General features: G+C 31.5%; 2 protein-coding genes across 2 annotated transcripts in view; one reads left to right on the top strand and one right to left on the bottom strand.

Moving 5' to 3' along the window:
* LOC107437141 (uncharacterized) overlaps positions 1–12,497 on the top strand; it is a 134,821-nt gene that overhangs the window by 4,223 nt on the left and 118,101 nt on the right. The window lies entirely within an intron of this gene.
* Positions 1,753–12,392, bottom strand: LOC147813937 (uncharacterized). Its single transcript, XM_087159751.1, has 2 exons — positions 11,303–12,392; positions 1,753–5,989 (listed from the first exon to the last, which is right to left on the bottom strand). Exon 2 carries the CDS (start codon positions 5,967–5,969, stop codon positions 3,669–3,671), a length of 2,301 nt encoding a protein of 766 aa, XP_087015877.1. The 5' UTR covers positions 5,970–5,989; positions 11,303–12,392; the 3' UTR covers positions 1,753–3,668.

Raw genomic sequence — 12,497 nt, forward strand, 5'->3', positions numbered from 1 at the left:
TCGTCGTCAAATGTCCTTGTTCTATTCAACAGAATATGGACTGAAACAATTATAATGGCAATGGCATTAAACAATTGTGACACCAATTTTAATACCAGGTAAAGACGATAACGATCCAGTTAACTATAGCCCGATAACGTTAACCTTTTGCCTTTTCAAAACGTTTCAGAGGATGGTTAACTATCGACTGGTGTATTACATTGAAAAAAGTGTGTCATATCAGATATTCAAAGTGACTTCCATAAGGGCCGGTCGACTGTAGACTATATTATCGAACTGGAATCCAGATTTAGTAATGTCTTTGCCCGGCGGAATCATCTTGTGTCTGTCTTCTTTGATATTGGGAGTTCATATGATCGGACTTGGCATTATGGAATTCTCAAGACACTATTTGACATAGGACTCCGGGATCATTTACTTATTTTCATCAAAAATTTATTGCTGAGGTTCTATTTTCGTGTTAAACTTGGATCTACATTTTCTGATCCTTACATTCAGGGGTAGGGCGTCTCTTAAAGTAAAATTTTAAGTGTCACATTATTCATCATACATATTTCACTGGTTTTAAGCTTATTGCCACCTGCAGTCTCTGGCTCTCTCTATGCTGACGATTTGAACATCTTTGTTCAAGATCCGACATGAGAGTCATCGAACGGCAACTGCAACTAGCTGTGAACAAGAGTTTAGACTGGTTTGTTCACAATGGCCACACTCTTTCGCCATCTAAAACTTGCTGCATCCATTTCTGTCGTAAACGCGAGCTTCATAATGACCCACACATCTCCATTCACAACATTAGTGTACCAGTTGTGCCATACACGAAATTTTTAGGTATCATTTTCGACAATTAGCTAACTTTTATACCTCATATTAGGCAGTTACGGAAACAATGCGAATAGAAACTGAACATTTTGCGTGTACTGTGTAATACATTTTGGGGAGCGGATTGCTTAGCCCTGCTACGCATATATCAAGCTCTGATACTTTCTCGCCTTGACTATGCATGTGCAGTTTATGGCTCTGCAACCGCATCCAAACTACGTATCTTAGATACAGTACACCAATCTGCTTTACGCATTTCTTCAGGAGCTTTTTCGTTCGCATTTGTTCGTTTTGTGCATCCCCAGTTAAAAGTTTATATGATGTCCGCAATAAAATACCATTAGATTTACATCGCTTGAATTCGTCTCTCATTTATTACTTTCAAGCTCGCATGCGTTTACTGATTCAAACTCTTGACATTTGCGAATCACCATCGTAATCGGTGGGTCATTTTCTCATACCTCCATGGAACATCACACCATATCAATTTTATTCCCCTTTTATTTATAGTAAATCTAATGTTGATCTACTTACACTTATGTCTATTATCAACAACTCTTCACTTCTCATTAACATCAGTATCCTGAGTATATGCCTGTGTTTATTGACGGATCAAAATCTGCGTGATATGTAGCCTGTGGTATCATCATTGCTGATGCCTTTAGCTACAAAATCCCAGATATTTTCTGCTAAAGCTGTTGCCATCCTCTTGGCATTGCGGCTGATTTCTACGCACTCTACAAGGAAGTATTTCCTGTACTACGACGAGTGTATGGAATTTTTTTAACTGTGATACTCATCAGATTTTATGTTTCATTAGTAATTTGTTGAATACCCTCCACAAACTATTCCCTACCGTCTGTCTCTTTCTCTGACCCTCTCATTTTGAAATGTTATTTCCCTCCTCGGTTTTCATCTCCCTACCTGCCTGATGACTGTTTGCTTTCTAATCTAAATTTATAATTATTATTAATTTCAAATATTCACTACACTTATGTTTATTATTTCTAAGAATATGCATACAGATACACTGGTTTTTCATATTAATAATAAGATCATACAATAAAAAAAAAGATTTTTGGAAGTGTAATTTTATTTATATTTCCATTGATTTATTTACATGTCTCACTTTTAAATATTTAAGAAACATTTATCTTTATCGGTTTAAAATTTTCAGCCCTTGTTATTTGATACTGAATTGCCATCATAATAAAGGTAGCTGAAAATTACATTTATCACAATCATTTGAATTGTTCACGTAAGAATGTTGTTCACAATGTTTGGAATAAAAATAAAAATAGATTGATTAGAATCACTAAAAACAAATTCCATAATGCTGCTCTCTGCCTCTGTTTTTTTACAAATAAGAAAAATATACAAACTTAGGCAATGAAACATGTAGCAAAACTGCGTTTATGATTATTAGATAAGTAAACAATAAAAAAGTAGTTCAAATTTTGATTACTTACTTTTGAATACTTAAGTTGAAACGGAGTTGATAAATACCTCTGTTATTTATGACGATAAAAATACGTGTAAAAAAGAAAATTGTGTTCTAATTCCACTTACAAAAATACTGTAATTATTCTTAATTTGCTAAAGTTATCAACTCACTAAATCAAGAAAAATCAGTTAATAATCACACCGTCACATAAGAAATTTCCGCTTTTATAAAAACAATGCTGATTAACAATGTCAAACAATGCATGCGATATTAGATAACGATTTGCGTCGATAACAGTATAAACGACTATTTGATCCTTTAAAGGCTTTTTCTAACTTAGTTTTTAATAAATTTTTCCTGGCATTAGAATTTTCTGAAATTAAAATTTAAAAAAAATCGTTTTTATATTTCAAATGAAATGGTCCCTCTTTCTGCTTTGCTACATGTTTAACCCTTTAAACTGCCATTTTTCCTTGTAATGTCATATAAAAAAATTTTTGGATTTAGATTGATTTATAAAAAGAAATTAATTTAGCTTATATAACCTAAAATTAGTGGAAATAAAATAAATATTGATTTTTAGAACTATATTTTTCAGCTGAGAAGGAGAGTGGGTTTTTCAAAGATTTACATACAAGAATTGGCTATAAACTTGAAATTCTGTCCTTAAAAATTACAGAATTCATAAATTATAATTACAAATAATTTTGGTTAGAAATGACCAAAGAAACGAACTCAAAATGAATGTAGGAATCAGCCCTGCAACAGCACTGCGACGTGTGTGTGGCTGAGATAGTTTTCTCGGCCATAGAGGGAGCCACTGAACAAGCAAGAAATTTAATGCACTGACGGTTCTGCCCGTAAAAAGTCGTATTTTCCCCTGCAATCTTCACCGCATAGCAAAACCGTTTTTTTCTTCTTCGTGTTATTAGATAGGAAAGCAGTGTATAGTGGAGAAATATTTTCCAACTTTTGCCCTTTTGGTCAACCCAGCCGTCAGTGGGTCAAATTTCCTTTGTTTCTCATATCAGACAGGCTGATATTGGCAAGCGGCAAAGTGACAACAACACGCAACAATAAATTTTGATAAAAAGAGGTTATGATCACCTATAACCTCAACAAAAGGCGATTGTAAGTGAACATGATTACAAGAAACCAAAATCTTTGCTTACAAGAATTATCACTATAGGCAATCACAATGAACGATCACAAATAATCATGACTACCAGAAATCATAATTTAACGATTACGAACAGCCTTGAATTCAAATAATTATAACAGATTCACATGGGACAGAGAAAAATTGTTTAAACAACGGGGATCACACCCTCATAAAAGTTACTGATCCATTTTTCGTATATTTCAAGACAGCGCAAGAGTCTGAAAAAACTAAAACATTTTCTTATTGTTTATTCTTGAATGCCTTCATAATTTCTATTGTTATATCATTATCTTTGTCAATACTGTCAGAATATTCCTTGTATTCAGATTTGTCACCTCCATCATGTTTATCTAACATGTAAAACAATGCCCACCTTTTATATTCCGCAACAGTTTTGCTACAGTAATCCAAAAAAAGTTCGATGTTATCCAATTTGCATTTAAGTTCGGCAGCTGTTTCTTTTGAGATCGAAAGCCATCTTATTAATTCATTCGTGTGGTAATAAACGGGATACCCTTTATTCACAGCACGCACCACAAATTTCATTCCTTTCTCAGAAGTCACAAATGAATTTTTGAATTGATTGACTTCATCGATTGAACCGAGGCACCACATTACGAAATTGTGAGCAAATTCAAATCTGTAACTTTCCAAAAAAGATGTTACTGATTCCCGAAACAAATTTTTAAATTCTGTTATTTCTTCTGGGGAACAGAAATTATAATTGACAAATTTCTCAAAATTTTCCCACCCTTGATTGCGAACGCTTAATTCCCATAATAAATGTGAACAAATAGAAGAGTTATCCTCATCGACTTCGTGGATAAATGCTTTTTTGAATTTCTTAATGTCATCTGCACTCTCGAAACACCAATTCATAAAACGATCAACTACTTGATAATCACCCAAGCACACTAAAGAGCAGTAAATTTTATTCTTGTCCAATATTTTTTCCTTAAATATCCGAACATCTTCTGTCGTTTTTAAACTCCACGCAATTAGTGTTTCAACTGCTTCAAAATCATTTTCATCTATCCAAGCTTTGCACAAATCATGTCCGTACTCTCCCATCACGCTGTACTTGAAGTGTTCGATGTTGTCACTTGAAGTCAGATACTTTGTCATTAAATTGTCAATTAAACTCAGTTTATTTGAACGTAAAATCGAAAATAACGTGTAACTCTTAATCATTTGAAAAAGAATTTGTTTTATTTCTTTCTCAGTAGCGTATTTTAAAATCATAAAAATAGTTTCAACATCATTCATGTCAATAAAACTATATATTATGCTCGAAGACTCCCCTAAGAACTGAATCAGAGATTTTTTTAATTTTAATGGAGTTTTAAACCAAATTTCTTTAAACACTTCAATTATGATTTCGTTTCCTTCTCTGATTTCTTTGGAAATAAGTGTCATCATTTCAACAAAAGTGTCCTCTGAAACGTATTCCAAAATTAGACAGAACGTTGTCAAAAAGAATCTTTGCCAAGGCCAATTATAAAATAAAGCCCTCAATATTACCTTTGAATGAGCTTCAAAAACTTCTTTTTGTTGGTTTTTATCATTCAATTGTGACAACAAAAAACATAAACTATTTGTTTTATCGTTGCAGCTTTGATATTCAGGTATTTCCCATTCCGAAAATTTATTTATGGCAAGGTTCAACCATTTTTCTAAGTTAACATTTCTTTCACTTTCTTTCAGTTTATTCCAAAAATACTTGAGAGAGTATGGGTTTTTAACAAAAATTGACAGCGAAATCATGTTTTGTTCAATACTAAGATCATTCTCATAGATGTTATCTATATCATTTTGCTTCAACTTTTCGAAAAAATCCAGTAACTTATTTTCGATAAAAGCAGTCCAATATGCTATTATGTGATAGTCATCATTTTCATAGTCATAGTTTTCATATATGGAATCAACTTCATTCTTTTTGTCGGGTGATATCATACCCCATATATATGGGACGCATTCTTCAAAGCAGTATTTACAGGCTAATTCATATAAGGAATAAAAATCTTTTTCCTGGTCATCATTATTAATCAGTTCTTTAAGTGATGTTACGTTATCAATTATTCCTTCCATCGTCCAGTAGACAGAACCTCCCATTTTGAAGATATCATAAAATCTGCAATATCCTTTGTCCTCATTCTCAACAGTTTCTCCATAATAATAATATTCTTCAATTTCTTTTGCAAAACCTTTGAGCAACTGCAATCCTATAGGCCGAAAATTTTCTGAAACTTTGTATTTTAGTTTGTCTGGCAAGAGCATATCAGCAAGTTTCTGCAACACTCTATTTTCATATTCCTTATAAATTTTCTCAGCTGACCAAGCTCTAAAATCAAAACCGTTGCTTTCTGAGTATTGTCTGATGTCCTCTTTTATATCTGGTTCTGACCATAGTCTGCTAGCTATAGATACTGCCGCTATATGTTGTAAAGTAGGCGGCTCTGATGTATAATTAATGAAATATCCGTCTTCCGTGTGCTCCTCTGGGTTTTCTCCCTGGCCTTTCTTCCAGCTCATAAAACTCATTTTCTTTCCAAAAGGAATATCTGAAAAATATATTTGAAAAAATTGATAGAATGTAACAAATGGTAAAATATGATAGATCATTTACATGCAACCTGTTTAATGTATATTACTGCAATACGAAATAAGGTTATCTGAAACTTTGTTTGAACGAGTGTGCTGTAAGACAATTTTAAGAATAATACCTCCATTTTTAATTGACAATTGATTACCACTGAAGTGATTTTACAGAAACTGCACAGCTACTGCTTTTTAGACATTATTTACTATGAAGTGACTTCAAATAATTAAAATTTCGGTGTGCAAAAATTTAAAAAATATCTCATAAATAAATGTTTAAATGAAATGTAAGTCTTATCTTTACGGCTCCAACACTTCCAATTATTTAAAGGAATTTTAAAAAAGTTTGTCCAAAAATGTGATGCCATCCAACTTAAAAATATTTATTCATCTGTCTAGTACAAGACATTAAATGGTTTAAAATAGGGATGTGGATAGATCGCTTCCAACGAGATTTCCAGAATTCGAATTCACGGTAGGTTTTTAATGGAATGTTCTTTAGAGTTTTGTACAGACTTCTTGTATTTTGTCAGTTATCCAAATCGATGTTCTTTCTGGACTTTTCAAGTGTGTGAGTAAGCGTTTGTATCGTATCGTGGCTGTAGAACCGTTGGCACTTTATATTGGCCAGAAGTTGAATCACGAAGAAGGTAAGGTGCAAGTTATAATCACCCGCTTTGTTCAGCTAGGTCTTCTCGAGTGTTTAATGCATGCATTAATTAATGCGTTAAACTGATTCTCAATTAACTGTCTGACGTACAGTAACACAGGTAGCGTCACATTTCGGCGTTGATGATTATCCAGCACGTGTCTAAAGATTGATAAGATTCATAGATCTGTTCAAGGCATTTGAATGTTTTAAAATAAGCTCTGTTTGTGCGCATACATCACTTCCACTGAAATTTCCAGGTATCGAAAACATACGAGGCATTTTCTGAAATTTCTTTTGAAGCTCTCACGCAGGCTTCTTGCAATTTGTCTACAGCCCAAAATGTTTTCCTTTTCCGGGAATTATCAATGCTTGGGAACTAATAGAAAAATTAGGTTCCTACTCTAAGACTGCAAGTTGGCTGGAATTGGCTTTTGTTTTTAACAGAAAGCGAACCATTAAGAGGTTTACAGTCATTTACACTGTCCGACCTGACTTTTTTGGAATGTTTAATGTCTGCGTCGTTAGAAGCCCTAACATTAGTGGATAGCTTCATTGTTCAATCACTTGCGTCGAGTCGTCAGATTTTCGTCGTTGATTGCCTTAGTTGGGAATTTTCTTGGTGATATGTTTAAAACTTTTAGAAACTGAACTGCACCTTTGATAGAGTTTGTCACGTTGATAAAATAAAAAACTATCACCCAAGGTCAGATTTACCATGAGAAGTGTTTCTTCTGCAGTTTTTAAGAGTTTTCCTGAAAATTTGATAGAATACCCACTGAGAATTGCATGGTGACTAGCGGGAGAGGCAAAACAAGTTAAAGGCATACTAAATCATTTAATCAAAGACAGCTGACAAATCAAGCACGTGTGATATGACTGTTCACACCACAGATACTAGCTGTGTGATTTAAGACATGCTTTCGTTTCACTAAAAAATCAGTGGCATTACCTTTTGGATGAACGTTATTATAACTTTATGATAATACGTTAAACTCTTAATACTGCGTTAAACTTTACCACATTGTAAATTTGTGATTTTCAGCACTTTGAGAAGAGTTGCAGAATGCATCACTATGGACAATAAGCTATGGAATTCATTGAATTGTCAACAGATCTTCATCAGATATCAGGGAGCCAAATGTAATATCTTAAAAAAATAGCAACTTTTTCATGATTTAAGGTACTTTATAAATAATTTTGAAATATATTTCCTGTTATTTTTTTATGGCACTCCAAATATATTTTATAATCTACCTACAAATATTCTTCATAATATATGCAGTTTAACATAATTTATTTTATTATAAGCACTTACGGTTCATTAGTCTTCACATCTTCGATTGAAAGATTTTATTTTAAAATGATAAAAAATTGCATTTTAATTATTGAATAGTTTTGCTTAAAACTTCATGATGTAAATCAAACTGCAACTGAATATTTTCAAAATATGTCACAAAAACAAAAATGTTTTTTTTTTTTAAATATTTTTAAAGCAATCATTAAACAGTTTTATTCTCTCTATTTTATAACTTCTATGTCCAACTTTAAAGTTTATGGAAAATCCCTAATTTCGTTTATAGATTTCTGTGAGTATTTTCTTTTAAGCATAATACTTGGTATTTAAAAAATGACAAACGATTTTAAAAATCAATTAAAAAGTGGAGAAAATAGAAATTTTTTGTTTTTCTTTATTTGTATTTGTTTTAGAAGTTTCAATTAATGTTATTTTAGAAGTTTTAAGTAAAGAAGTTTGAATTGCAATTCCTGTAGGATTACAATACCAATTGTTGAGGTAGAACTGCAAATTAAACGAAAGGCAACTGTATTTTTTAAAGAATTTTTGGATGGCATAATGCTATTTCTAAACAATATAATTTAGTTGAATAATCTCCCAGAGCGTTAAAATACTCCTCAGAGGTGAGGTTATAAATATAATTGAAATCTTTATCACTTCTATGTTCTATAATTATTATAAAATCTATATTATGTTCTATAATCTCCTTTGATTTTGTTAATCTTTTTACTACCCTGACTCTCGAACTTTTTTTAAAGCTTTTTCTAATTTAGTTCCATTTGCCTTAAGACAAATTAAAATAGATACATTTCTCGCATTTTTAAAATTTTGTGTATGTAACAACTACATTAATTATAACTGTTTTTAACTCCTATAAATGAATGGTATTTCCAGATGAGAGCTAAATTTAGCTGAACTATGGCTAACCTTTTCTTAATTTACTAAGGAAAACAACTATATAAGGAGATAGATTGAAATTTTTTATGTTGCAGATATATGAATGACAATTTTTGCGTTAACTTTCCTGAATTTCCAAGGTTAGATAATTCAATTTATCCATATTGTGTAAATTTTGTTAAAACTAGTGATGATGATAATGAAGAATATTTAAATTTACATGCAGTATTGGCCATGAATCCACTTTCTCAGTATGCGATAAACACCAAGGATTCAAATTTGAGGTACTCAGTCTACAGAAATATTTCAGTTGCATTAGTGTCAAGGTGCTCAGAGGTACTATTATTTCTCAAATTATCATATTCAAAAGAATTAGCAACAACAACACCAATTTTACTTAAGCAGTTGAAATTTTTTAAAGATAAACTTATTTGTAATAATTTTCCAATTAATTGTATCTACCGCCTTTTGGTTCAAATTAAATTTTAAGTTTAAATTTCATTTTGAGGTTTACTCTATCCACAAATACGTGGAACATAACCGTCACTTATATTCATTTATGACGCATCATCTTCAATCCAATAATTTGGAAGGATGGCTCTTGATTTGTGTACGTTGACCTGGATGGAATTTGGTTTTGCCTTAACTATGGATTTATTTTTTGGATTCCCATGTTATTATTGATAGTGTCGGGTCCATCAGCCAATAGCAACATGGCCTACAGCATTTGCTGTTCGCCACTTTGCAATGACGAAATTAGACACTTTTCCGTTCAAAGGCATGTGGTGTTGTTAGCTGCTGAAAAGTTACAGCACTTTTTATTATTTGTATATTTTTCTTTTTTTTTTTGTTATTATATTTATAGGTGTGTGAGTGTGTATGATCCAGCAGGAAAATTTCACCTGTAAACCCGGCTTTTTCTAGGGCCTTTCTTGATTTCCAAACACATTCAAATATTTTTTTTTATATATCCGTCTTCCTCAGATTTGATTTGCAATACTGTGAAAGATTTAGGATAAAATAACGGTATAAAGTACTGATACTTTGGGTGCATCATCCTTAAAATGTTATACAGTGAACTTAATGAGAATAATAAAGTAATCTTACGGTCAGTATATATAAATTATGTTATATCAGATTTTTATTCAGTAAAATGTTCCAGTGAAAGTGGATTTTACGTTAAAAAGTACCGGCACCCTGACTTTCGGTATTTTTAACAGTAATTTGATCCGGAATTCTTACAGTGCAGATTTCGATAGCGTTTTTGTTTTCCCCCCTCTTAAATATTAATTTACAAACCCCTAAGGCAACAATTTTATGTTGCCACTGTTGATTAAGGGTGGCATTTGTAGAACTCTTAATTATTCATAATACATTTTTTTTCTGTTCGTTTCATATGGATTCTTATAACATTCATTGATTCACAAGGAAGCGAATCACTTTCGACTATAAAATATTTTAATCTGAATCAATCAATTATTTAAAAGATAACAACCGTATCGTCACCAAATTAGCATTGTGAAATCCTATTTGAAACCATATGTTTATATTGTTTAAGTGTTACGATTTCGAAACATGTTTCGATTAAATTTAAAAAAATTGAAGTAAGTTCAATAAAAAAGAGCGTACTAAGAGAGCGTTTAAAAAAGCGTAAGCATTTTTGGAGAAAAAACAGAAAATCTGAAATTTTAATCCTATAATTTTGAATTTCCAACTATAATGGAGGAATAACGAGGTGCGTTCGTTTTCGAATGTAGGAACTGTTATTTTGTACTCTGTCTCCCTCTCTTTTCGAAATGTTATTTTCTTCATCTGGTTTTCATTTCCTTACCTGCCTGATGACTGTTTGCTTTCTTACTTAAATTTATAATTATTTTTAATTTCAAATATTCATTACACTTATGTCCATTATTTGCAAGAATATACTTGCAGATGCACTGGTTTGTATAATGAGATCATACAATAAAAAAAAGGTTTATGGAAACGTAATGTTTCTCACATTTGAGAAACATTTATCAATATTGGTTTAAAATGTTCATCCCTTGAATTGCCAATATAATAAAAGTAGCTGAAAATTAAATTTATTACAATCCTTCGAATTGTTCACATAAGAATATTATGTCGAAAATATAAAAAATAGATCGATTTGAAACACTGAAAACTATTTACATAATGCTACTCTCTGCCGCTGTTTTTTTGCAAATAAGAAAAATATACAAACTTAGGCAATGAAACATGTAGCAAAACTGCGTTTATAATTATTAGATAAGCAAACAATAAAAAAGTAGTTCAAATTTTGATTACTTGCTTTGAATTACTGAGATCAGAGTTGATTAATACTCCTTTTATTTATCTCTGTTTTTTTACAAATAAGCGTTTATGATTATTAGATAAATTAACAATAAAAAAATAGTTCAAATTTTGATAACTTACTTTGAGTTATTGGGGACGAAGTTCATAAATACCTACGTTATTTATGACGATGACAATGCATGTATAAGAAAATAAATGTGTTCAAATTCGACTTACAATAACACTGTAATTATTCTAAATTCGCTAATGTTATCAACTCCATAAATCAAGACAAATTAGTTAACAACACCCCGTCACATTATAGATATGAAATCGCTACTTTTATGAAAAGAATGCTGATTATCAATGTCGGGATGCAAGCGATATTAGATAACGTTTTGTGTTGATAACAATATAAACAACTATTTGATCCTCTGAAGTTTTTTTTAAACTTAGTTTTTAATCTTTTTTTCCTGTCATTAGATTTTTTGTAATTAAAATTAAAAAAAAAACAGCTTTTGTATTTCAAAAGAAACGGTCGCGCTATCTGATTTCCTACATGTTTAACCCTTTAAATGGGCGTTTTTCCTACTAATGTTATATAAAACATTTTTTGGATTGTGATTGATTTATAAAAGGAAATTAATTTAGCTTATTTCCTAAAATTGGTGGAAATAAAATAAATATTGATTTTTAGAACTACTATCTTTTTTTACCAAAAAAGTGAATTTTTTTTTTTTTTTTTTTTTTTTTTTTTAAAGTTTTACATACGAGAATTGGCCATAAACTCTGTCGTTGAAAATCACCGGAATCATAAATTCTTCGTTTATAATTAAAAGTTATTTCAATTGAAAATGATCAAATGAACGAACGCAAAATGAATAAAGGAAAGGGTCCTCCCTGTAAAAAATACTGTGACGTGTGTGTGGCTGAGATCGTATTCTCGGCCATAGAGGGCGCCACTGAACGAACAAGAAATTTACTCTCTGTCACTGACTGTTCTGCTCATAAAAAGTCGCACTGTTACCTTTAGTCTTCTCGCCTTACAAAACCGCTTTTTTTCTTTCCTTGTTATTAGATTGGAAAATAGTGTATGGAGGAGAAATATTTTCCCAGTTTCGCCCTTTTGTTCAACAGTCAGTGGGTTAAATTTGATTGGTTTCTTAAACCAGGCTTGCTGCTATTGGCGAATGGCAAAGTAATAACAACAAAAAACTAGTTTCAGTAACACGTAAGAATAACTTCTGATAAAAAGACTTTATGATCACCTGTAATCTCAACAAAAGGCGATTGTAAGTGAACATAATTAAGAGAAACCAAAATCTTTGCTTACAAG

This window comes from Parasteatoda tepidariorum, chromosome 3 (assembly GCF_982258835.1).
Source record: "Parasteatoda tepidariorum strain Cologne lab strain chromosome 3, Ptep-v5.0, whole genome shotgun sequence".
NCBI classification, from domain to species: domain Eukaryota; kingdom Metazoa; phylum Arthropoda; class Arachnida; order Araneae; family Theridiidae; genus Parasteatoda; species Parasteatoda tepidariorum.